The sequence below is a fragment of the Myotis nattereri genome (assembly GCF_964212035.1).
Source record: "Myotis nattereri genome assembly, chromosome: 6".
NCBI classification, from domain to species: Eukaryota; Metazoa; Chordata; class Mammalia; order Chiroptera; family Vespertilionidae; genus Myotis; species Myotis nattereri.
Genome location: NC_138081.1, coordinates 87,812,215 through 87,839,824, shown reverse-complemented (window position 1 = coordinate 87,839,824; position 27,610 = coordinate 87,812,215). Strand labels below are relative to the sequence as shown.

The window sequence follows — 27,610 nt, the reverse complement described above, 5'->3', positions numbered from 1 at the left end:
TGTGTTGATAAAAATGTTTCTCTTAATTGAGTGGAAGTGTGGTGTCCCTTCCCCCTGAAGAATAATTAAAGAAAACTTTGTGAAACCCTCCCCCCAGGAAAAGAATTTTCTCTCTGAATTTAATTAGCCAAGTTCAGCGGTTTCATTCACAACTCTTAAGGAAAAATAATGGTTTATAAAAAGCAAGCAATAACCTAAACCTTTATACCACTTTTATTTAGTAAACAGAAACAGTTCAACAACCTCATAAATGTGTTAAAAGCTCTCCCTTTTCCAGCAATGGTAGTTAAGCAGCGTAAATGAATCCACACTGAATGTCCATGAATCAAGCAAAGGCTCCTTGGAACTCGTGTGCGGTGCCACACATTTTTATTTACTGACAGGTTAGGCCATACATTTTTTTGAAAAATCACACTTGATATCCCTTTGCGTTCTCTACTGGCCTTTTCCCTTATATTTGTTGCCCTCTGGTATCCTTACTTCCATGTTCTCTCCATTTACGTTCCTGTTATGCCCTCAAACGGTAGAAACATGGGGTGTAACTGACCACATCTCTAGTAATCTTTTTCTTATTCTAGGACTTTCCAGACTGGAAGGAGAGGAAGACGAGGTGCAGCCCAAATAATATCTATTCAGATTTTCCAAGCCAAGCGTGTGTGCAAATGTGTCTCCTCGCCCTACATTTTGTATCTACTTAACTAACAGCCCTGTCGTGCCCAAACGCAGAGATTGGCTAAGAACTAGATTTCCAAAATGGCTTTGCTCCTTTGAGCTGGCATCGGTCTATAAAATATAATTTATTTCCACTGCAACCAATCCTTCACTCTACCGCAAATATTATCCAATACAGAGGCAGCTAAACCTAATCTAGTGTATACAACCGAGTCATATCTGCTCAATTAAGCAGACCCACCATGGCCGTTGGACAAATGAAAAGAGGAAAAAAAAAACAAAAAACACACCACTAAGCAGACCCGAGGGGCGGGCGTGGCCCAGAATCGCGCCCTCCCACCGCAGAGGCAGCCGCGAGCACACCTCCCCGCCTCGGCCACGCCCCCCACCGCCTCTGCGGTGGCCACGCCCCTTCCGACCCGCGACCCGCCCCGCCGCGGCCACGCCCGACGTGAGGCGCGGGAGCCGCCGGGCCGGGGGCGGGGCCTGCGCTGCCCCGCCCCCCGCCAGCGGCAGCGGCGGCGGCCTCCGCGCGGGCCTCCCAGCCTGCATTCCACTCACTTTGTTCTCCGCCTTTGTCCTAATCCGCACCAGCAGGTGGAGCCGCAGTTAAAGTTTCCGAGTCCATTCCGGGAGCGGGAGCCCCTCTTTCTCGCCGCGGAGGCCTCGCTGGAGGAGGAGGGTCAGAGCTCGGGTGCAGCCAATCGCGAGCAACGCTGCTAGTTATCAGAGCAGAATGGGCTGTAGTTTAGTGAAATAGGAAAGCTGCACAACACCGTGGAGTGCTCCCGTGTAAATAAAACGGGGAAAAAGTTTCTCAAGTCGCCGCTGCACGACGTCGGGCCGGCGCCGGGCGGGGGTCTGCGCTCTCCGGGGACGGCCGCGCGCTGGGCTGGACTGTGCCGCACAAGCCCCGTCCCCATTGTTTGTGCTTCTTTCAAAATATGGCAAAGGTTCAGGTGAACAATGTAGTGGTGCTGGACAACCCGTCTCCCTTCTACAACCCCTTCCAGTTCGAGATCACCTTCGAGTGCATCGAGGACCTGTCTGAAGGTGAGTGGGCGCCCGCCCGCCGGGCTGTCAGTTGCGGCCGCAGACGTTGAAAGTTTCCCGGGCCCGGCCTCGCGAGGGCGGCGGCGCTCGGCGCCGGGCGGGCTGCGGGCTCGGCTCTGGAGGGAAACTTGAAGTTGATGGACGACGGCCGCCGGGGCGCGGGAGGCGTTCGCCGAGGCCGGGCGCCTGCCGCCGCTCAACTTGCTCGGAACTTGTTGGGGCGGAGGTAGCCATGTTGTCAGCTTTGTCTGGCGGGCGGCGACTCGCGAGACCCGCACTCGCGCCCGCGGCGCCGGCCGGGGGTCCCGCCGGACTGGCCCCGCGTCGCGAACGGCCTTGGCGGTCCCCGCGGCCCCGACGGGAAGGCCGGGAAGGGAGAGGCGCGTCTGTGGTCGCGCCGGCGAGTTCGCAGCGGAGCCATCTTACCCCGAGGAGAGGATCGGGCCACCGACCCGGCGTCACGACGCCTCCTCTCCGTGGGTGACGAACGCGGCGCGGCCGGCCCACCTTCCTGCCCCGTGGAAGGGCGAGTCCCTGCGTAGAGCTAACGCTGGAGTTGCCTGCTCTCCCGGTGGCCATGGCCGGCCGCGGTGGGGAGGAGAGCGAGGCTGTCCTCGCGCGGATTTCTCGCTGCCTCGACCAACCAGCGGGGGAGGCGGGCGCAGGCTCCGCGCTCCCGGCCCCGCGGCCCCGGCCCGCACTCAGCCGGCGCCGGGATGCTCGGATGCTCGGCGCCCGGACGCTGGGGCGGGCTCCCCCGACCACGGAACTCCGTTCCGAGCGACTGAAGTCTTCTCTCTCGGGAAGAAAGACACTGCTCAGCATAGAGTCACATTTCACCCAAGAGCAGAAATAAGAAAAATACTTAAGTAACTGCCAGGACCGAATCACTACCGGCTTCTAAGTAGTCTGAAAGGTTGAATTCAAAAACGTGTTGAAATCTAATGAAAATAACTCGATATTTAACACCCTGAACATAAAACACGAAAGTGGGCTAGGAAGTAAAAGGTAAAGTCATAATGGCAATGCACAAATTTTGACAATTTTTTCTAAGTAATAAAGTAATAAAAAAGATAAATATTCTTAATATGTGCAGTAATAAATATTTAGAAAGCTGAAACTTGCCAAGGTTTTATTGTTGGGAATTTACTTAAAATACTCCGGCGGTTTATTTTCAAAATTTGAGGGGAAAAAGTTTAACTTCATCAATGGTAATTTAAAAATTTAAATAGGGGGACACACATCTTTGAACTTAACAAATCTACTTAACAAAGTGCATTTAATATTATTGTACTAATCAAAGCATATAAAGCACTTTCAACTTAAATTAGTTTTTAATCTATAAAATATATTTTAGGGTGTTAATTTTTTAAATTATAAAAATACGCACTCATTGTAATAAACTTTCAAAACATCATACAGAGTAACAGTCCGCTGTACTCAGTACCTTCCCCATTTCATTCCTATAAGTAACCATAGTTAACACTTTAATCTGTGCTCTTCCATACGGTTTAAATACATTTATAAAGCATCTATGCACATGTATAACATGTAGTGCACATTTTGAAACTTGTTAAATTTCTAAATAGGCCATTGATAATAAAATTAAAGGGGAATGTTCTTACTATTTTGAAACCATTTGAGTACTTTACCATAGTAATACTATAAACATTTCAGCTACCAGCCCCATTTTTTTTTTAATACTCAAGTCTGTAATTTTTCCCATCTTATTGCCATTGCCAATTGCATATAAAAATAGGTGAATGTAATGAAACCATTGATTGGTCCATTCCAACTTATACCATAGTGGTTTAGGCATTAGAAGTTCTTCAGATTACAGGTATTTCTCAAGTGATAACTTTAATTTTAGGAGACAATTCTGAACAAGGAAGTTAGATGACTAAAGATGTTGTTACAGGGCCTTGACATTGGATGGTTGAAGTCTGCCATTCATGGAGGCAGAACTGTGTTCCATTTTTTACTGCAATCTATTCAGTTAAATCACTTCAGAATTTTCACAATACTAATGTTAACAATACACCACCTTCCATTTGTATACTTCACTTCCCATGATACCTAGACTCGGCATTTATTTAGGGTTTTTTTTTAAAGAGTTTAAGCTGAGTCATACCAAAACTGCAAAGGAATCTTTCAAAAAGGTGCCATGCTTGTGTACTCCACCTAGAGGCTGTGTGAATTAAGGAAACCGAGTTTACTTGGCAAAGGCTTCTTATAGGTTCCATACTTTTATACTATTGAAATTCTTTATTTAAAAATTTTTTCTTTTCACTTTATAATTGTCTCAATCCCAAGCCAGAGATGGGCCACCATTTTTGATACTTTAACTTGTCAATAGCCCCCTCATTGTTTTACGTTCCTTTAAAAGCTTTGTTTCAGAAAAAGCCTTGAGGAGTAATTGTATTTATTATTTTTTTAAAATTTATTTTTACAATATGTTTTTCTTGATTTCAGAGAGAGGAAGGGAGAGAAAGAGAGACAGAAACATCAATGAGAGAATCTTTGGCTGCCTCCTGCACGCCCCCTACTGGGGATGGAGCCTACAACCCCGGCATGTGTCCTGACGGGAATGGAACTGGGACCTCCTGGATCATGGGTTGATGCTCAGCCACTGAGCCACCCCTGCAGTGCAGAGGAGTACTTGCTTTTAAAATAATTTAGTTGTTTCTAATAATGGCTACATGTTAGTTGAATACTTACAACGTACCAGAGTAAAGCATAGTGCTTCATACTTTCAAATTTTCCAAAGACTACATACTTTCCACTAGACAACAAGTCTTGCCAAGTAGTGCAATTAGCTGAAAATTCCCTTGGTGAATCCCTCACTCCCAACACAGATACCTGCAGTCTGGGGTTACCATAAGTAAGTGAAACAATCAGTTAACTTTTAAAATAAGTGAGTGAACGCCTTCAACTAATAACCTGTGCAAAGCATCTGCGCCTTTCCCTGCTTCCAATACAGGAAGAGGGGAATAAAATCTAAGTTCTAAGAATTCTAATAAAACAATTGATGCTAATTTAGAAATGAGTACTAAGCATTTCAAACTCAGTGGTTACAGCAAGCATCCCATAAACAAAAATCAAGGCATTGGTGTTACCCTGAGTTACAGCCTAGATTATCTCCCCATGGCTAGAAAGGGAAGAATTTATCTTCCTAGTTAAATTTTTGGAAAGAGCCCAGGCTTTCGAGTTGCAGAGACATAACTTTGATTCTAATTCTTTGATTTACTAACTAGGAGGTAGATTACTTGGCCTCTGAGAGCCTCAACTTCCTTGTTTGCATAATAGGTATAATTAAATCCATATGATAAAGCTATTGAAGTGTAAACAACAGGTGTGAGGTGCCCAGCATGTAATAGGTATTTTATAAAAGGTTTATAAATCATGACTGTGTTCCTGTCAGACACAAATGCCAACTTATACCAATTAGGAGGCCAACGGCTCTATATTTTGAGGTACAAATACATATGAAATGAACAAAATATGCAAATCTACACTTGACAATTCCTAGTCATATCCTCACTTGGCTAGTTTAATAGGTTCACACCCTTAAAACAGTCCTGCCGCTTGGCTTTTGGGTTACTACCTCATTGGCCACTAGTTTTGTAACCTACTTTATTGAGTCTTCCTCATCTCCATGACATTTTTGGACAGTCTCGAGGCTCACTCCCTAGGAATCCTACCTATTTACAATTTCCAAACTTTTACCAGATCTATTCATTATCTCCACTTAGATATCTAGTAGACACCTCAAACTGAACAAGTCTAAAATTAATGCCTGATTGGTTCCCTCACCTATCTCCTATGCATGCACTCGTACAGCGCGCACGCGCGCGCACACACAGTGAGTCTTGCTGCCTCTATCTTGTAAGATTTATCAAGAATGCGACTGCTTCTCACCCCCATGGTAGCCACTCCTCTAATCAAAACCCTACAATGGCTTCCCTTGCCTCTTACTATAAAAGCCAAGTCTTCTTAATGGTCTTCTAAACTTTGCACAACCTCGCCACGCCCTTCACCCCCCAATGTCATGGTAATTTTACTCTTTGCTCTTTCTGGTCCTGCCTTAGCAGTCTTGCCTTTTCTTGCCAAGCATGCTGCTACCCTATGCCTTTGTATTTGTTGCTTCTTCTGAGTAGATATTCATATTGTTTGTTTCCTCACTTAATCTTATTAACAAATAGATGATCTGTTGAGGTGTCAGATGCAGGACCCTGCATCTGAAAATGTGCTAGAAGCTGGAAGGAAATAAAATGGTCTAGCCTGGGACACAGCCATGCATGACATATTAGGTCCTCAGAAAATGACTACGGACTTCATAAGAGAAAGTATAAGCTTAAAGGAGCATTTTAGTTCAATAAATTGTAGTTTATAAATACTGTATGAATAAGTAGTACCTATACTATTTCTGGTATCTATTTAGGGAATGAAAATACCTACAATTACACAAAAATGGCAACTCACGGTGACACTAACTAGATTCTCTACAAGTAACCCAGCATCACCCTCCTCTGGGAGGGCTGGTGTAGTCTGAGCGCAGTGAATCCAAGAGGCAGTCCACACTGCTAACCCCCTGAGGGGCCCAGGAGGTCTCAGATGGGTTTCTCTCTCCTCCCCTGACCCTAAAGAGGAAGCTCCTTCACAAGAACAGTCTTGTTACTCATCTCTGGGTTCTCACAGAGCACACTGTGAAGGGTGTTCAATAAAATCTGAGTGATTGAATTTCACAGAATGCCATAGTTGCACTTCGGCATGTCTTGTTCTTCCTTATGCCTTTCCCCACCATCTATACTCTTGTATCAAGTGGCAGGAGGATCCTTGGTTTCTCCTTCCCAATTTAAAGAACGTATGACAGGAAGGGGTGCATTGAAGAAGAAACCTGACTCTGGTTCTGTAACAGTTATGAGCTGAAGCCCCTTCGGAGCCACAGGGAAGTTGGCCAATGACTTTCCATTTTGGAGCTCTGAAGATTTGGATCTGTGCAACATAGTGGGGGGCAGTCCTTCCAAAGTGTGGTTAGTAAGTTAAAATACGACATGAATGGAGGAGGGGGGTGATTCCATAGCCAAATACATTTGGGAGATGCCGGACTAATGTCGCTGGGCTTTACTGAAGGATGTCTCAGACACATCCTCTGCCGCTGTGCTTTATGAACCCTCAAGACAAGGCTGAAGCATTTCCCAGGTTGTGAGCCATCCTGTTTGTGAGGAGACCCGCCCAGGTACTAGTGTTTCACAAAAGAGCATTTAAAGAAACTGGTACAAAATGTAAGAATTTTTTAAGGAACCGTTTAGTGCCTTCCTGGATTTTCTGCTATAAAAAGCCAATTTCAGCAGCCAGTAAATGGCTAAGTGGACATTAAAAGTGTTTTTGATGTCATATTGTAATATAATCACTGAATATGAAATAATGTTTTGGTTTTAACCCTAGACCTGGAATGGAAAATTATCTATGTGGGCTCTGCAGAAAGTGAAGAATACGATCAAGTTTTAGACTCTGTTTTAGTGGGCCCTGTTCCTGCGGGAAGGCATATGTTTGTATTTCAGGTAAGATCATTCTTGGTAAATATGTATGTAAAATATGTTTCTTAACAGACTACATCAGATGGTTCTTATCCCTTTCCTTGTGGGTTAAATCACTCAGCTTCTGCTGCATTCGCTTTTTATCTACTTCTCTCACATTTTAGGAAGTCTGTGTTATGCAGGAACACCGCCTCTTGATTTTGTTTGCTGAGAGATGTTAATGTGATATTTACTTCAGGGAGTGCACAGCATGCAGTAACTTTATATGTGGTGGTTAATTTTGGGCTTTTCTGTGAATAGTCTCTTAGTATCAGACTTTCAGGGGGGTGCTGTCCAGCAGCCCCAAACAGAGATTAAAGATGCACACTACTAACTGGTGTAGTCAGTCATATGCAGCTTTATGGTTTCAGCCACTAGTAGTGATGATAATATAAAAAAAGCAACAACTTGATATCAGCATAATCAGTAATGAAGCTAGGTTAAAAGGTATGTTAGTAGAAAGAGAGATGTGTGATCTTGGGTCATTGGAATTGAAGTCCAGTTTACTAAAGTATCTAATCTACACATTTTATAAAGGGTTACTGTTATAAAGCTACTACTCTGTTTACTGACTGTGAGGGGAAATTCTAATATAAAATATGTTCTCAGATATTACTGACAGTATTGAGATCTGTGCCAAGATTGCAGCATTGTCTTCTGTATTCAAAAGTTCTTTTAATCCATGCTAAATTGTATAAAACTATTCAGTCACTTTCCAGTTATCCATGCTTATTAGAGAGATACTTATAATAGTTGAAAGAGTAACTAGCCACAGGTTTTTACAAAACTATTAAATTTATTGCAAATATTTCTACAACAGGGGCCCATCAGTTAAGTAGAACCCACAGAAGAGACTTCATCCAGAGAAAAAATGAACTCTTCCTATTGCTGACTCCTGTTTTCTCACTTCACAGATGAGACCAATTTAAATGAATACTGCTGCTCAGATAATCCCATGAGATATGGGCCAAGACTAATTCACACCTATGGCGTCTTTAGAGCTGCTATCTTTCCCTCCTCTCTCTTACACAGGGAATTCCAAAGTGCCGTTAGCCCAGACTGTGAGTGTGCATGATCTTGGTGGAAGACACGGTACCGGAGAATGAGTGCAGGGGAAGCACTGCAGTACAGATCTCGCTCAAACCCACTTCAGTGCTTATTATGCACACTAGGAGCCCTGCGCACGAATCTGTGCGCCAGTGGCTCGCTGCCCGCTGCCCCGTTCTCCCCCCTCATAGCTTGCTGCCCTGCCCCTTCCTGTAGCTCTCTGCTGCCCACTTGTAGCTCGCTGCCCCACCCTCCTGCTGATCCGTGATCCAGTCATTAGGCGGTCGGTCGTTATGCTTCACGGACTAATAACCATTTGCAAATTACATATTTATTATATAGGATATGACTTCAGACAGGCTCCCTAACCTCTGTTAGTCACCTATAAAATGTGGTGAATATCCCACCTCATAAGAATGTTTTGAGGATTAAATGAGGAATGAAGCAGTCAAGTACAATCACTGACAAATAGTGCCCTATTTCTATGTTTAGAACTAAAATTTCACTCTTTTAGCTTCTTGAAATTGTTATATAAAGAAGTAGTATTTGCTTTGACCCACAAACCTGGAGAACCTGTCCTTTCATGATGTAGTAAAGAAACTTAGTTTGAGATGCAGTGAGCAATATATGCACCTTTTTATGCCACTATAAAAACTTCTAGAGAAATCCCTTGTTTTTTAAACAAACCCTTAAAAATATGTCCTATGTATTTGTTGTTAAGAACATTCCTAAGCTTTTGGCTTAGAGTGCTGAAGAAAAGAATTATTAAAAAATATTTGCTTCTAGTGGTTTTCCACTGGTTTTACCTTGGTAACTGCACATTGACAAAAAGCAACAGAGGAAGCACATGTGATTTAGATCATGTGTTCAGCCTATAAGTTTTACAAAATGTACCATTATCAGCAGAAAGGGACTGAAATACAGTTTTTGTTTTGTGCTTCAAACAAACTGCCATAGTATTCTCCTGATCTGTCCTATTTTGCCTCACTTCTCCATCCCGTGACTTCTCCATCCTAAATGATCCGAGAGGTTTACAGGTTTTTCTACTTAAATTTGCCCACGCTGAATCCTTTGGCAAACACATTTTAGAACACAAATATGCCTAGAACCAATTTGCTGAAGAAATGTGAAGCACTATGCAGGGAAGTCCCCATCGCTCTGCTAAACTACCTCTCTGTTTCTTATCTCTACCCACTTCCAGGTACACGGGGAACTCTTTGGGGACCCCGCAAATAACAGAACACCTCCATGGAGGGATGCTCAGGATTTCTAAGATAAACAGCATGTTCTCAGGACAGTCTCTCTCTCTGTCCCCATTCTGGTGTCTCCAAAGAGATCATAAACCACTTCAGGGCAGGAACTGAGTTATGAACGAATTTCAGAATACTTAAGTACACAGTGTGTGCTCAGAGCTGTGCCAGACATGAGATTATATATGAAGACTAGAGGCCTGATGCACGAAATTTGTGAAAGAGTAGGCCTTCTTTCCCCTGGCTGCTGGCACCGGCTTCCCTCCAGGACCCGGGCTTCCCCCCAGCTGCCGGCAGGCACCTGGGACCCAGGCTTCCCTAGCAGCCCTGGCTTTATCCGGAAGGATGTCCAGAAGGATGTCTGGTCTAATTAGCATATTATGCTTTTATTATTATAGATGAACTGGATGGGACTCCTGCCCAAGATAAAACTTAGAATGACAGGCAAGATTGAAGGGTAAACATATTTGGGTTGTTAGACATTGCTAGTAGAGGATTTATGTCAAATAATAAGAGTGCATAAAAAAGATTGCTATTAATTCTAACTTTTGAGCTAAGAAGAATACATTTGATGCAAACTTTAAATGATGAATTTTTCAGGCTATTAGGCAAGAACATTTCAGGCCAAAGGGACAGTGTATGCAAGGCAGAGGCATGAAAGATCACTCTATTTTAAAGAACCTGTGTAATTCCAGAACAAGAGAGGTGTGGAGTTAAAGCAGTGGTTCTCAACCTTCTGGCCCTTTAAATTCAGTTCCTCATGTTGTGACCCAACCATAAAATTATTTTTGTTGCTACTTCATAACTGTAATGTTGCTACTGTTATGAATCGTAATGTAAGTATCTGATATGCAGGATGGTCTTAGGCGACCCCTGTGAAAGGGTCGTTTGACCACCAATGGGGTCGCGACCCACAGGTTGAGAACTGCTGAGTTAAAGGGAGTGTGAATGGAGATGTGGGTTGGAGACAAATTGTGAAGGGCCTTACAGGTGAAGTTAACTGAGATTTTTATTTTAGAAATGGGGGTAATCATCTGAAGTGTTAAAACCTGGTGAAGGAATAGGATTAGAACTGAGCTTAGGTAACTAATGCTGGCAACAGTGCAAATGTTAGGCTAATTTAGGTCTGAAAATTATGACTGGAAAAGGTTGCAATAAATAAAACTATTGATTGTGTATTATATTTTATGGAAAGTTTTATAATTGAATATTGCATAAACCTCATAAACGACAACATGCTGTAGCCAGATTTATTTTACTCTGAAGTAGTGATGCTTTCAAGCACCCAGGGTACTTGGGTATACTGTGGAGAAACATGTGAACTGTATTTCCTGGCTATAAGTCAGTCTCAAAAATGAGCATTTGTCTTCCCCAATATGATGCCCTCAACTGATGGTGTTCAAAGTAACCAAAATTCTAGTCTTCCTGGTAGTTAACAGCCTTTTGTGATATGTGTTTCTTTTCTTTTAAAATTATTCTAGGCTGATGCACCTAATCCAGGACTCATTCCAGATGCAGATGCCGTAGGTGTAACAGTTGTGCTAATTACATGCACCTATCGAGGTCAAGAATTTATTAGAGTTGGCTATTATGTAAATAACGAATATACCGAGATAGAATTAAGGGAAAATCCACCAGTAAAACCAGACTTTTCTAAGGTAATGTTCTGACTGTTCCTTTTTACAGTTTTTTACACAATTGCCATTTCACAGTGTACCATGAAAATGGTAAATGTGAGGTCCTTGTGCCAAGTAGGAAAACTAATCATGGTTCCATTACCATGGATGACCTCAGACTCTCTCCAGATGAGTCGTAAGTACTGTTGGTCAGGCACCTTGAGTCTCTGGTTTCAGAAATTGAAAATGCCTCCTGTGAAAAACAGACCTTTGTTTATGACTTTCTGTATGGCATTTCCCTTACATCATAATTCTATTCATTTTAATCCTTAGGAGATTCGAATTCATGTTTGTTGTACTGATTATACAATAATAGTTTTGTCTGTAACTCTTCTCAAAATTGCAGGAGGAAGTTTTATGTTTGTTTTTCATATCAACACTGTTCTCAGAACATCTATATGCCTTGTTTTATCTGCTACTCTTACAAGTTTAAATTAAAGGTATTAAATATTTTTAGTGATAGAAAGCAGCTTAGCTTCTGAGTGAAAAGTTGAAATCAATGATTCAATATTCTCAAAAATAATTAGTACTTTATGATTCCATTGGGAACTGTAACAGTTTAGTGACTAGTGATTTTTGAGATTGAATACAACACTACCATGTAAGAAAATTTACATAAGTAGAAAGTAATAAGGCTAGAATGTTTTTTATCCTGGTGTAGGGCCTTCCATTGATCCAATTTATTAGTTACCTGTATGGCACGGCACCTTGTATATAAAAAAATGAAGAAATTAGAATGTTGGGTGTTTTTTTTTAATCCTCACCCAAGGATATGTTCATTGACTTTACAGAGAGGATGAGAGGAAGGGAGAGAGAAAGAAACCTTGGTGTGAGAGAGAAACATCAATTGGCTGCCTCCCATACACACCCCAACCAGGGGCTGAACCTGCAACCTAGGTTTGTGCCCTGACTAGGAATCGAACCTACAACCTTTCAGTGTATGGAACAGTGCACCAACCAACTGAGCCACACCAGCCAGGGCTAGAACACTGTTTTTAAGAATGAGCCATAACAATTAAAAGGGAGCCACTAATAACAAGAGGTTATATTTGAGGGAATTTTTCATTCTCTTTGAAATATTACTGAAGAGACACCATATCTCTCTAGAAAGCATCCTCTAAAACATTCATCTTTTAAAACCAAAAGTATCGAGGACTTGGGTATTTTTAGTATAAGTATGAATTCTTATTTTCATTAGGCTAAATAGTTTCTTTGCAGCAGCCCTAGTTCTTCTTTATTAGTTATGTTTTAGGTGCTTTGACTTATACATTTGTATGTATATGAACTTAGCCCTTGTGGAGTATTAATATAAAGAACCATTCTATCAAGCTCCTGTTTGTATATGGTGATCTAACTTTCTTCATGTTTACAATTTATATATTTTCTTCTTCCTATAGCTTCAAAGGAACATTTTGGCATCTAATCCCAGAGTCACAAGATTCCATATTAACTGGGAAGATAACACAGAAAAACTGGAAGATGCAGAGAGCAGTAATCCAAATCTACAGTCACTTCTTTCAACAGATGCATTACCTTCAGCATCAAAGGGATGGTCCACGTCAGAAAACTCACTAAATGTTATGTTAGAATCCCACATGGACTGCATGTGACCGCCTCCCATCTCTTTAGTACAAATTAAGCTATTAAAACACAGAACTATTTCCCTGAAATTCTGTAAGTCATACTCACTAAGACACAATGTGAAGAATTTGTTTAAAAACCATCCTGTAGAAAGTTTATAAGAAAACCAGTATTTGAGCAAATTGTGGAATATAAATACAACTATTTTTAAGTAATTTTTCTCTAATGTGTTATTTTATTTGTTCTGAAACTAATCTGATTAAATCATATATATTATTTTCTTCTCTATATGTAATTAAAGCACTTATAAAGAAATATGAATTACTGGACCAGGTTGTAAAGATGTCTTAGCCTCTTGGACAATCATCTTTGTTTGGACCACTATTTTACTGACCTTCAAAAGAACAAAGTTCACTTCAACTAAAATGTTTCTTCCTGTAATAACATAGTTTGGTTTAATTTAAGGAGTGAATTTCCATTATTTTTTGGCATGTCCTTAAAGAAGGGATTTGAAATCAATTATATGCTACCAAGAACTTTAGAATCTGAATTTCCAGGCCATCTTAAAGCCTTCTATGGCTACTATTGTAGTTCATGTAATGTTAGATAGCATTCATTTTGTTTTCTAAGATAATAACAAGTGTGGTTAATTCTTTATAAAGTCCTCTGGCTATGGTTTTTGTTTTTATGAGAGTTTAGGACATCAGAACACTTAATGAATCATATACATCATTACCGAGTGCAATCAACATGTCAAGAACAAATACAAACTCCCTCAGTTTAAAAACAGGAGAATATAATGACTTAGATCTATTCATTAGATTTATAATAATACTATAAACTTAACTCTTTAAAACTGTTTCATAGATCATCTGTTGTTAGCATTTATATAAAAACTGGATTTGGGGCAGTATATTTACCTTTACCCTAACAGGTAAGTTATTATTTTGGAAATGTATATATCTTCACACATGTAGTACTCTTTCCATTATCCCCAACACTCATGCAGAATAAGATTGACATATTCTTGATAGCTTTTCCAGATAAGTTTTTTTAAAAGCAGTCTTGGAAAGGAATTCATAAACTAAATGGGCCAAAAGGTTCTTTTTCTTTGTTAAGAGCTAGGCCCTTCCTCAAAAAGTTTCTTATACTCCATTAACTTAAGTGTAGAATATTCTCGTTGCTCTTGCTGCTAAGCAAGACATCAGCCATATGATGCAGAGTTATGCAGTGCCTTCATATCGGAAACTTTTATACTATACTACACTTTAAAGCTTTTATTTTGAGGAAGAGGAAAGGGCATTTGTCTGAATATGGAATCTAAGTTGTACATATTTCCTGTCATTCTAAAAGTGAGTTTGTGAAGCAAAATTTTGCTAAATGTTAAAGTTTGAAATTTAATATACCAGATTATTAAAATACTATCCACTAGTCCATAGACTATAAAAATAAAATACATCCTACTGTCAAAACTATAAAGAAAAATTTTATTTTTGTCTAATTGCAATGAAAATAAAATGTTAAAAGTATTAAAATAAAAATAAAAGCAATATTTTCCAACGAAGAGCTCAGTGATTAATATAACAGGCAAGATATGTGCTTATTAGAAATAAAGCATATATAAGCCAGATTACCAATTATAGTTCACTGCTAAGGTGTGTTTGTTTTAGTTTTTTTAAAATTGATTTTTAGAGAGAGAGGGAGAGGGAGGGAGGGAGAGAAACATAGATCAGCTGCCTCCTGCAGGCCCCCTACTGGGCTTTGAGCCTGCAACCCGGGCATGTGCCCTGACCAGGAATCCAACAAGCAACCTTTCGCTCACAGGATGATGCCCAACCGAGCCACACTGCTGAGCTTTTATTTTGATAAATTATAATACTGGTTTGTATTGACATCTGAGGGTTAAGTCTTTTTATTGTAAATGGACAGCCAATTTTCACAGAAGTTTGAGACTTTAAAACTATTATTAAAAATTATGGTTCTATGCCCTAGCCAGTTTGGCTCAATGGATAGAGTGTCAGCCTGTGGACTGAAGGGTCCCAGGTTCAATTTGTGTCAAGGGCACATGCCTGGGTTGCGGGCTTGATCCCACTGTGGGCCTGCAGCAGGCACCCGATCAATGATTCTCTCCCTCTCCCTTCCTCTCTGAAATCAATAAAAATATATTTAAAAAAAATATGGTTCTATAAGATAATTTTAAATATTAAAATTAAAGTAGAAAAATTTAGAATTCATACATTAAGAACTGAGAAACTAGTTTCCCCCCCCTATTTAGCCTCATTTACAGACACTATATGAATTATGACTAGAAGGTTTGGAACTATTTTTCCCCTTTTTTGATCATAGTAAATAGCTGTGTCCTGGGAAGATAAATAAAAACAAACAATATGCTACAGAAGAGACCGAAGGGGAGGTTGGAGGGAATGAGGGTATCATCTGAGCTAAGAAAACATTCAGAAATCGGAGGAGCATGCTTTGTTCAGCTCCTTAGAATGGAGATCTCATTATGTAGGACCATTAATGGAGATTTGCTGCTTTATGATAACTTTAAAATATACATTTCTCATAAGCAATCTGAGCACAGGGTTAGGCTCCCCTGACAAGTAATAAATAACATTTATAAAATGTGTAAAATCAAAGGCCCATTATAGAACAGGAGAAATATTTCCCCAGTCAAAATGGAGTAAAAATACAAAGTGGGATCAAACATGTCTTTTAAAATAAATTTTTCCTAAAGTCACTTTGTAATTAAATCTTGATATCCTATCTGCAAAGGCTTTTAAATGCATTGTTGAAGAATCATTAGAATGTGTGAATAAAGCTGCACAATGCAATGATGAAAAGACATTTTTCACATATTAAGACATTTTCTACCTAAGAATTTTCCACAGGAGCTTCCATTGCCCGTGAGATCTATGAGCATAAAAATGCCTTAAGCGCAACATGATCTATCTATGTAAAGTGAAATTTTTACCCTCCTATTTAATTTATTTCATTGTTCTGCTCACTGGGTCCTCAAACAATGCCAGCTAATACATACTTTTTCATGCATAAGTATGTATGAAGATAATCACTAGATTATGAGAAAAGTGAATAGCATCATTCAAAACTAAGATGCAAAAAGATGTATAGAATAAGTTTTTGGAAAATAAGTGATGGTGGAGCCTTTAAAATATTTTCTTAAGAGCTACAAAAGAAGTGCTACATATTTCCTTCCATTTTTGGCAGTAACTCAGAAATTAGCTTGAAATTTATCATACTGTAGGTACTTTTTAATAAGAAAAAAAACCACTGTATTAGTTTCTGTCGTGACATTAAATGAATTGTTATGTAAAATACCTGCACTAGTAGATCCAATTCCTGTGGTAAGCACAGATCTTGGTGTAATCTTTGCTGCATATTTGAGGAATTGAGATTTCCCTGTGCCAGGATCCCCAACCAATAAAAGATGAGATTCACCTAGAAAAAAGTAAATGTCAAGTTTTAAATTTCTATGAACAAGTATAATTAATCAAAAAGGAAATGGCCCACTTGGATTGTCAACACAATGTATAATTTATACTAGAGGCCCAGTGCACGAATTCATGCACAGGTGGGGTCCGGCTGGGTGGCCGGCCCCATGGCCAGCCCCGATGGGGGCCCATTGGGCTGGGTCAGCCAGGGGGAGGGGCCGCGGGTAGTTGGCCAGCCAGCCCCGCCCCCGATCCGGGTGTTGGGGGCAGATCAGGGGTGGGGCCAGCCAGGGGGGCGGGCCCAATCGGAGCCTGGATCAAGCTGATTGGCTGCTGCAGTGTGTGTCATAGCCACTGGTCGTTCTGGTCGTTCCACCGTTCCAGTTGCTGGGCTTTTATATATATAGATAATGCTTCTGTTGTATACTTGGTCATCTGATGAAAGATTTAACTAAAATATCTTCAGCAAAGTTAACTGTCATCATAAATAACAACCTTTAAATGATTTCTGAAGGTGACATTTAAAATAAAAATTGTCTTAACAGACTTTGTGTTATTTCTAGATGTCCAGGCCTATGTTTACTGTTTTTTTAAAATTTGGCTTATAAAATTTCTGATTTATTATATTTTTATTTGAGCACTTTGAAAAAGTGGAACTTTTACCTTGGCCAGTTTATCTCAGTGGTTAGAGCTTTAAACCAAAGGGTCACAGGTTTGATTCCTGTTTCCTGGTCAAGGGCACTTATCTAGGTTGAAGGTTTGTTTCCGCCCCAGTCAGGGCATGTGCAGGAGGCAACCAATCGATGTGTCTATCTCACATCAATGTTTCTCTCTCTCCCTCCTCCTTCCCTTCCCCTCTGTCTGAAAATCAATGGGAAAAATATCCTTGGGTGAGAATTTTTTAAAATAAATAAAAAATAAATACCAAATGCTTGGGGCAGGGGGCAGTGGGAGCAGCTGGGAGAGGTCAATGGGGGAAAAAGGAGACATGTAATACTTTAAACAATAAAGAATTTAAATAAAATAAATCAATACTGAAAATTTATGATTTCAACAGTTAAGTGAAAATCATTTCATTTAAAAAAATTTTTAGTTTAATGAAATATCTATCTTAAAGTACTCTTCTTTTTCAAATGTAACACAAATGAACATGAATATCCTGTGGCTGTATTATATCACTGATCAAACAAATTTCTTCAGTAATATTTAAGTATTTTCTAAATGTATTAATAGGAAACTCCTATTTAGGTACAACATTTGGCAGAGTGCCTTGCAAACAGTGGGTTATCAAAACATACCATACACATAAACCTTATGACATTTACTATTCTATACTGCAGTACATGGTTTTAGAGTACCTACTAACCGTCTGATTGACATTAATGTATTTGGAGTATTTTGATCTAGTCTTTGGTTATTATGACTCTCATATGCCCTATACAAAGACCATAATAAACCTACTTTGTGCCAGATTCAGGTCAGTTAAGTGTGTTAGCAGCAAAAGAGCTTTCTGCCACTTGGACATAATTACATAGAGTAATCTTTGCCTGAATGTGTGACCTACAGCAGCACCAAATGGCAGATGGCACATTTGCAACCCATTGGCAGAAGGGAAATCAGCAGGCAGATGACTGAGAGCAGCAGTCTGAGAGAAACACATTGACAGTCACAGATGGAAGGACGCTGACTTGGTGACATTAAAAAGCACTATTTCTAATCTTTTCCTCTTTTTAAACAAATTTTTAAAAAAATATATATATTTTTTATTTCAGAGAGGAAGAGAGAGAGAGAAACATCAATGATGAAAATCATTGATAGGCTGCCTCTTGCATGCTCCCTACTGGGGATAGAGCACACAACCCAGACATATGCCCTGACAAGAAATCGAATCGGAACCTCCTGGTTCATAGGTCGAAGCTCAACCACTGAACCACACTGGCTGGACTCTAATCTTTCCCTCTTAAAGAAGATGGTGGATCTGATGAAAAACACAGACAGAAATAGAAATGTGAAGATTTTATTTTGTGACACCCTGAGAGGTTAGAGCAAAACTTACTCATTGAAAAATTTATGGTGGAGAACCAAGATGGCGGCATAGGTTAACGCTGGAGTTTGCTGCTTTGAACAACTACTTCAAAAGTGAAACTAAAAGGCGGAACGGACATCACCCAGAACCACTGGAACGCTGGCTGAGTGGAAGTCCTACAACTAGGAGGAAAGAGAAACGCATACGGACACTCAGAGGAGGCGCAGTGCTGAAGTCAAATTCTGAGGTGCGGAGTGCGCGGAGCGGGCTGGCAGCGGAGGGCGCGGTTGGCGTTTTCAATCGGGAGGGAGTCGCAGACTCTGAGCTCCAGATACAGGCGAGTCTTTAGGGACCCAGACTCAAACGGGAGAAGCGGGACTGCCTGGCTTCGGTCAGAGCGAGTGCAGCTTTCTCTCCGAGCTTTGCAGCGGGTGCTGGGACTCAGAGAGGCAGAGCCCCTGGGGACAGGACTGAGAGCCGCCATAACTGCTCTCTCCGGCCCACCCTGTTGATCCTGTGCAAACGCCAGATTAGCACCTCCCTAGAGGACAGAAGTTCTCTCACTGCTGACACAGCTGATTCTCATAGCCACTTGGCCTGGAGGTCAAACCCTCCCTGGCATTAGCTACAACAATCAAGGCTTAACTATAAGACTGCGCACAAAGACCACTAGGGGGTGCACCAAGGAAGCATAACAAAATGCGGAGACAAAGAAACAGGACAAAATTGTCAATGGAAGATATAGAGTTCAGAACCACACTTTTAAGGTCTCTCAAGAACTGTTTAGAAGCCGCCGATAAACTTAATGAGATCTACAAGAAAACTAATGAGACCCTCGATTTTATATTGGGGAACCAACTAGAAATTAAGCATACATGGACTGAAATAACGAATATTATACGGACTCCCGACAGCAGACCAGAGGAGCGCAAGAATCAAGTCAATGATTTGAAATGCGAGGAAGCAAAAAACACCCAACCGGAAAAGCAAAATGAAAAAAGAATCCAAAAATGCGAGGATAGTGTAAGGAGCCTCTGGGACAGCTTCAAGCGTACCAACATCAGAATTATAGGGGTGCCAGAAGATGAGAGAGAGCAAGATATTGAAAACCTATTTGAAGAAATAATGACAGAAAACTTCCCCCACCTGGTGAAAGAAATGGACTTACAGGTCCAAGAAGCGCGGAGAACCCCAAACAAAAGGAATCCAAAGAGGACCACACCAAGACACATCATAATTAAAATGCCAAGAGCAAAAGATAAAGAGAGAATCTTAAAAGCAGCAAGAGAAAGAAACTCAGTTACCTACAAGGGAATACCCATACGACTGTCAGCTGATTTCTCAACAGAAACTTTGCAGGCCAGAAGGGAGTGGCAAGAAATATTCAAAGTGATGAATACCAAGAACCTACAACCAAGATTACTTTATCCAGCAAAGCTATCATTCAGAATTGAAGGTCAGATAAAGAGCTTCACAGATAAGGAAAAGCTAAAGGAGTTCATCACCACCAAACCAGGATTATATGAAATGCTGAAAGGTATCCTTTAAGAAGAGGAAGAGGAAGAAAAAGGTAAAGATACAAATTATGAACAACAAATATGCATCTATCAACAAGTGAATCTAAGAATCAAGTGAATAAATAATCCGATGAACAGAATGAACTGGTGATTATAATAGAATCAGGGACATAGAAAGGGAATGGACTGACTATTCTTGGGGGGGAAAGGGGTGTGGGAGATGCGGGAAGAGACTGGACAAAAATCGTGCACCTATGGATGAGGACAGTGGGTGGGGAGTGAGGGCGGAGGGTGGGGCGGGAACTGGGAGGAGAGGAGTTATGGGGGGAAAAAAGAGGAACAAATGTAATAATCTGAACAATAAAGATTTAATTAAAATAAAAAAAATAAAAAATTAAAAAAAAAGAAAAATTTATGATTTCTTTTAGTTTTTGTAATTCTAGAAAGTAGCTACTGATATACAGATGTTAGGCTAAGTATTAGCCAGACAACTGTCAGCTTTAAAGACTACATTTGCAAAGTAAAGCTCAAAAAGCAATTTTTACTCAGGAAAAACAAATTCTCGTTTCTCTCCTTATATGTGTTACAACTTTTCAAAAGTTTTAAATAGGTACTAACCTCTGACTCGTGTTCCTGTAGCGTCAGTCCTTTGAATCCCACCAGCCAGTACCATGGCCACAGCAAGCTTTACTAGATACATCCCAAAAACTTGAGGGCATAAACTGGCCAATATTTCATTCCTTCCTAGAAAAGGTAGAAAGACCAGAAGTTGCCAACAATTTTTAAGAAATCATAACTGAAAATTTCCTCCCTACCTTATAACACACACTACCATCTAAAATGATTTAAAGGCCCTGGCCCAATAGCTCAGTTGGTAAAGTGTCATCTTGGTATGCCAAGGTTGAGGGTTTGATCTCCAGTCAGGCACATACAAGAATCAACCAATGAATGCATAAATAAGTGGAACAACAAAGTGATGTTTCTGTCTCTGTCTCACTTCCTCTGTCTCTCTAAAATCAATAAATAAAAAAAATAAAATGGTCAAGAGGACCATTTCCAAATGACTAAAAGCAGTGAACGATTTAGTTCTCTTCTTAATGCCATGAGATGAAATGTCTGCTTTATTCCTGGGTGCTACCTGCTTAAGTTTCCATAAATTTATCATACTTTAGAAGGGACAGAAAAGAATCTCATTTTCTCCTTCATCAGGCTAGCATTACCCTTAAAAATAGAACTGGCTGCACTTTCTGTGCAGTAATTTCAGTAAAATCACTACACTGTGTAAATAAAAGGAGAGTGCTTGATCTCAGAACAGTAAGTTGGATTGTAGGAGCCAGAACCTTTACAAACAGATACTTGGAACTTCTCCACAGAGTCAGAGAAATAAAATCAGTCCACACTGTGAGGCAGTTCAGCATTTGCTCTGAGCAGTTTGGTAAATTCTGTTTTACTTAGAATAAGTTACTAGGGTATCAGGATATTAAGATCATCATAAGCTTCAAGTTCGCCAATCCAAGCTGCAGGTCTTGGATTCCTCTGATCATGTGCTTTAAATAAGAGACTATCAGTGTTTTAGGATCTGTTTTCAAAAATGTCAAAACACCAAATCTGAGACCCTGCCTATCCCATTCATGAATAAAGTAGGTATTTCATTCGGTTTCTGGCCTAATCAACCAACAGAGGAACATGAGAGTCTAGCAAGCCTTGCCTGAGCCTGTCTAATTTACACAGAATTCACTACTAATGGTGCTGTGCCTACGTTCACGTTACCAGAAGTTAATGTCCACATACTGGTAACTAATTTGCATGTTTTGGGACTTTTATACTTATCTGAATTTTTACTCATGTTTCAGTGATAGCTGTTTTGAGGTGAAAATAATTGTATGAGTACTCCAGCAGCTGAAGATTCCAGTTCCAGAAGCTTTCCTGCCAAACCATCAAGGAAGAGAAAGGGCCTTCCTCTACAATTTATGGGCCAATACACAAAGGCTCCTTTTGGTAATATATCCAAATTGCCTCATAATCCTTTTTATAAGGACCTGATCCTAAGAAACAATTTCAAGAAAAAATATTCTTTAAAAAATATGATTCCTAGAAGGTTTGGGAATATGACCTGGGATTGCAGAAATGGTGAAGGAAATATTTCAGTACAATGGGGACGAAAAAGAATTAGTAAATCCTAGAGGAAGTTAATTGACTGCTGGAGGGAATCCATTCCATTGCTGTGGTAGAAAAGCCAATTAGGCAGAGTTGGGCTGAGGCATCTATGCTAATAAAAGGGTAATATGCTAATTAGACCGGGAGACCAGACATCTTCCTACCGTCCAACTTCCTTCCGGACAAAGCCATGGTGGTGGGGGCCAAGGCAGAGGCGATTAGGGACGATCAGGCCAGCAGGGGAGGGCAGTTGGGGGCCATGAGGCCGGCAGAGGAGGGCAGTTGGGGGCCATGAGGCTGGCAGGGGAGGGCAGTTGGGGGCCATGAGGCCGGCAGGGGAGGGCAATTGGGGGCCATGAGGCCGGCAGGGGAAGGCAGTTGGGAGCCATGAGGCCGGCCAGGGAAGGCAGTTAGGTTAGGATCCATGAGGCTGGCAGGGGAGGGCAGTTGGGGGCCATGAGGCCGGCAGGGGAGGGCAGTTGGGGGCCATCAGGCCCGCAGGGGACCGGTTAGGTGGTGATCAAGCCGGTAGGCAAGCAAGTGGTTAGGAGCCAGCAGTCCCAGACTGTGAGAGGGATGTTCGACTGCCTAAACCGGAAGTCAGACATTCCCCAAGGGGTCCCAGATTGGAGAGGGTGCAGGCCGGGCTGAGGGACCCCCCCCTCCCCCCCCCCCACACACACACAAATTTCGTGCACCAGGCCTCTAGTCCTATATAATAAAAGGCTAATATGCAAATCGACCAAACAGCGAAACGACCAGTCGCTATGATGCACACTGATCACCAGGGGGCAGACGTTCAATGCAGAAGCTGTCCCCTGGTGATCAGTACACCAGAAGCCAGGCTCATGGCTGGCGAGTGCAGCAGCAGTGGTGAAAGGAGCCTCTCCCGCCTCCGTGGCAGCACTAAGGTGTCAGTCGGACATCCCCCGAGGGCTCCTGGACTGCGAGAGGGTGCAGGCTGGGCTGAGGGATGCCCCACCCCCGCCCCGCCGAGTGCATGAATTTTGTGCAGCAGGCCTCTATTTGTGATTAATAAGGAATGACTGTGGTCCAAGGGAGGGTTACAGATTTTTATAAGGACCTGATTCTAAGAAACAATTTCAAGAAAAAATATTCTTTAAAAAATATGATTCCTAGAAGGTTTGCTTATAAAAGCCACAATATAGAGACCTGTGGTTCTTTCTGTATAGATCAGGTAAAAGAATGATCATATATGCTACACGCATAAGCAAAAAAATATATCATGCCACAAAATAAAAGCAAACTGCCTCTATTTTGGCAAATGAGGGCCATTTTTGTGTGGGTGAAATGATAACTATCCAGTTCAGCATGTGATTTAAGAGTAATCTCTATGTAATTGATTGGCGATGAAGTTTATTAGAAATAGCCTATTACTGCCCGGTCGGCATGGCTTAGTGGTTGAGTGTTGACCTATGAACCAGGAGGTCATGGTTTGATTCTCGGTCAGAGCACTTGTGGGAGGTAGTTGATCAATGATTCTCTTTTATCATTGATGTTTCTATCTCTCTTTCTCTCTCCCTTCCTCTCTGAAATATTAAAAAAATATATATTTTTAAGAAGAAAATGTTTTTTTTAAAAAGGTAATCGCCTTGCCCTAGCCGGTTTGGCTCAGTGGATGGAGCGTCGGCCTGTGAACTGGGGGGTACCAGGTTCGATTCTGGTCAAGAGCACATGCCCGGGTTGTGAGCTTGATCCCCGAGGGGGGCGTGCAGGAGGCAGCTGATCCATGCTTCTGTCTCGTCATGGATGTTTTTATCTCTCTCCCTCTTCCTTCCTTTTTTGAAATCAATAAAAATATATTTTAAATAAATAAATAAATAAATAAATAAATAAAAGTAATAGCCTATTACTGCCTTTGGTTTATTTGTCTCAGAAGATACCTCCAAGGAAGAATGAAAACAGACATTTGAAGATTTAATTGGTGTTTTATACATTTGGGATTTTTATTAAAAATACTTTATAAACTCAAAGGCTGTGATGTTTTAATCTAGGCAATTATATCTTAGTGTCATAATCAAAATTTTTGCTGTGATGACAAAGCTTATTTTTTGCATCTTTCCATCTTTCTCATCTCTTTTCTATGTAGCTCCTATTTTTAAATCTTCAGCTAAAATCATGTGAAGATGTCCATATAATTTAAAGGACATCAGACAAGGTGTCATAATAGGATGAGTTTTTCCTATTTAAGGTAAAGAAGGTAGAAAATTCTGAAACGACTTTGGCAGTATAAGATGTTAAAATAGTTAGAAATGAAAAACCTCTTGGAAGTCAGCCTTCTTCTTCCAGCTCTCTAAATAGAAGAGGCTATGCCAGAAAAGGGCTTCAGGGGAGGCTGTGGCTAGAGGCACTGACTGATGCTACTACCCTGTGCACTCAGTCGCTGAGTTATGGGACATGTAAGGCTACTCCCAATCAGAGACAACATGTTTAACTACTGAATGAAATGCCATTAAATTATCAGCTTTATACCCTTAATCACAAACCTGCAAAGGGATCACTCTTATAGTGTTCCCAAAAATCTTCAAATTCCTTTCGGACCTCCTCATCCATGATGATCCCTGCAGACTGCTCATTATTTACTTGGACATAATTGGCTTTCAGGACTATCTCCACTTCACAGCGCACATCTCGCTGAAAGGGCTTCCACCGTTGCATGACAACCCCATAAATAGTGAGGTCATCACCTAGGAAAAAGTACGAAGTGAGTCCAGCAGTAACACTCTGCATACTGGGCACAAACTCCCATGACAAAGGACAAGGACATAAACCACTTCCTGACCACTGTTCAGAGTGCTATACACTCATCCAACACTCATTCGGAAAACACTGGGTGCAAAAAACCACCAGAGATTCCTAATTTTTTTAAAAACAGGCACTTGTATCTGTACAACTAAAAGCAAAAGTCAGCATTTTTATTTTTTCTTGATCTGTCACATTATAATCACACCAAATTATTACCCTTCACTGGGAAAATAGTTTACTGGATGACTTATTCATCATTATTATATTGGGTGAAAGGCTCATCCTCTCAGAATCTCAAGCCACAGAGATTTCATTAAAGAGGTGAGAATTGCAGCCAAAAGATTAAACTATAATCAGTTTGCTGTCAGGAAGGAAAGAATTTAGTGATGACATACTACTTTTAGTAATTTATAGATTAATTTTTACTTAACACATTTACTAACACTGTATTCACTAACTTTTTTTAAATGAACAAAAGAATGAATGAACAAAGTAATGAATGAATGAAGACCTGTTCTACTTCAAAACAACTTTGAATAGACTATAAAAGCCCAAAAGACAACCCTGCTTATTCCTTCTTGGTTGGTTCCTTCCCACCTTAGGAAACTCTCTAATTCCTACTGATAGGATAGGAAACTTTTACAGATTTTCCTAAGAGGCCTTGGTAGTTTACAGGCACCTTCTCCAAACACTAACTTCTGTACTTATTATTACATACAATTCAAAACATCAGTAACAAATTTTTACAAATGCTTGGCATTCAATATTTTGGCACTGGAAAAGACAAAATCCTAGTCCTCAGAGATTTCAATCTTATTGAACACAGGATGTTGGCCATCCCCCAAACCCAATCCTGGTGTTTATATTTTGCACAAAAATATTGTCTCTGAACTAACAGGCACATCTTTATTTCCAAGTCTGTGTCAAATATATATTTGCTGGTGCAAAATGCCTTAGACTCTAAATTTTAATATGCAATGTGTAATCCACAGAGCTTTTGATTTTCTGAAGTGTACTGTAAAGGCTAAATGCATGGAACCAATGGTAGCAATTCACAGAATAGAAAGGATATTTCTAGCCAAAGGCAACTTTATAAATAACAAATAGGTGCTTTACACTTGTTTTTAAAATCCTTTCCAAGCTACTGCCTGGTGGTTTTCAAACTCAATCAAGAATAATGATAATTTACTATATTGTCTACCCCAAATTTTGTAGATGAAAATAACTGGGGCAACTTTATATGCACATTGGAACAATCCTCTAGTATGGTCATTTTATGGGTTATATTTAGGTTGTTCCTAATTCAGTCAAATGAGGAACTTTTAAATATAGTGCATACTAGTAAAAATCTGAGTTCAACAGTAATGATAATGTGGAAAATGTAGAGTACTGAAGAATGGTCAAGAATACTGACTCATTACATTTAAACTCAAATCCCAGCTCCACCACTTACTGGTTATGTGGCCTTCGGCAAGTTACCTAACTTTGCTGAGCCTATGTCTTGACCTACAAAATGGGAATAATTATATTTATATCACAGGACTATAGTGATAATTAAGCCAAATAATGTTTGTAAATTAACACAGTATCTAGAAATATAAATGCTCAATAAACATTAGCTATTATAATACTAAACCTAACCTTACATTTGTAGAGCAATTGATACCTTTAAAAAGCCCTTCATATATACATGTTTTGAATGGCAGATTCCTGTGATCATCAGAACAATTATGGGGTACATGTGACAGGGCAAGTGAATACTCATTTTAGTTTTCTATGGTAAAAATTATAAACAATGTTATTTGCAGAAAGCTAAATTTGTTACTTTCATATAATCCAGCCCAGTCACTTTGTGCTATTCTGTCTTCTGCAGGGTATTTACTACTGCAGCCATCCCCGTCAGACCCATCTCAGATCTGCTGCCCTGACAGCTTTCAGCACATAACCTCCAACTTTATTACTCTGCAACGCCAGTTTGGGTTCCTAACTAGACTGTAAATTCCCAAAGGACAAGGATTATGCCAATTATGTCTTTTGATATTTACAGAAGTTTATAGCTATGGATAAATGAAAAAATAGCTGTTGACCGACTGCTTCCATACATTCTTTTTTATTAGTGACCTGTGAAAGAAAAATACCTTAAGTTGTTTTTTTTTTTTCTGTGTAGAAAGAATTCAGTTAGATGAAATCTCTGTCAAAGGATAATTTCATGTTCAGGCTAAGCTCATATAAGCACTGCTTTGCTGATCCAGACATTACAGATTTGGGTTAAAATCTAGGGTCCTATATGAACAAGGTACTATGACACAGACTTGTCCATTTAGCAGGAAATCCATGATCAAAGCTGTTATTTCCTTAGTATACTGTTTAGATAACTATAAATTCTTAATGTATTTGACATAAATTTCAAACTACACTGAGTGGCCAGATTATCATGACCGGTCAGATTATTATGACCACCTCATCAGTACTTCATTGACACGTCCAAAAATACTGAATATTGAAAACTTCCTAAGCAAATACTCTCAAGGTTTTATTATTATTATTATTATTATTTGCATAACTAATTCACTTCATTGTACTGATGGGGTAGTCATAATAACCTGGCCGGTCATAATAATCTGGCCACTCAGTATATGAGTTGGTGATTCTTGGATGAATGGGGGAGTCTTTTGATAAAGAATTATTAATGACTCTAGATAATGAACTCTTTTATTTCCATACAGTGTTTGCCTCATCATTTTAATATCAGCTCAGTAAATATCTTCTAAATGAAGCATTTGGAGAAATCTAAGCTTAAAAAAAGGGAAATGATGGAATTTGGCAAAATGAAG

The 27,610-nt window shown here is 40.3% G+C and overlaps 2 protein-coding genes across 3 annotated transcripts in view; one reads left to right on the top strand and one right to left on the bottom strand.

Annotated features, from left to right (window-relative positions):
* MCM9 (minichromosome maintenance 9 homologous recombination repair factor) overlaps positions 1-27,610 on the bottom strand; it is a gene marked incomplete at its 5' end in the record, with an annotated part of 58,971 nt that overhangs the window by 26,017 nt on the left and 5,344 nt on the right. The window contains 4 exons of one of the 2 annotated variants that reach the window (XM_081094746.1): positions 10,594-11,470; positions 16,198-16,317; positions 20,472-20,597; positions 24,518-24,718. In XM_081094746.1, coding sequence (XP_080950872.1) covers positions 11,451-11,470; positions 16,198-16,317; positions 20,472-20,597; positions 24,518-24,718 — 467 coding nt within the window. In that variant the 3' untranslated portion in view covers positions 10,594-11,450. Of the gene's footprint in view, positions 1-10,593; positions 11,471-16,197; positions 16,318-20,471; positions 20,598-24,517; positions 24,719-27,610 lie in introns of those variants that run through there. The other variant, XM_081094745.1, reaches the window with a different exon arrangement.
* Positions 1,143-14,326, top strand: ASF1A (anti-silencing function 1A histone chaperone). Its single transcript, XM_081094747.1, has 4 exons — positions 1,143-1,725; positions 7,174-7,289; positions 11,083-11,259; positions 12,675-14,326. The coding sequence occupies exons 1-4, from the start codon at positions 1,617-1,619 to the stop codon at positions 12,885-12,887; spliced, it is 615 nt and encodes a 204-aa protein (XP_080950873.1). The 5' UTR covers positions 1,143-1,616; the 3' UTR covers positions 12,888-14,326.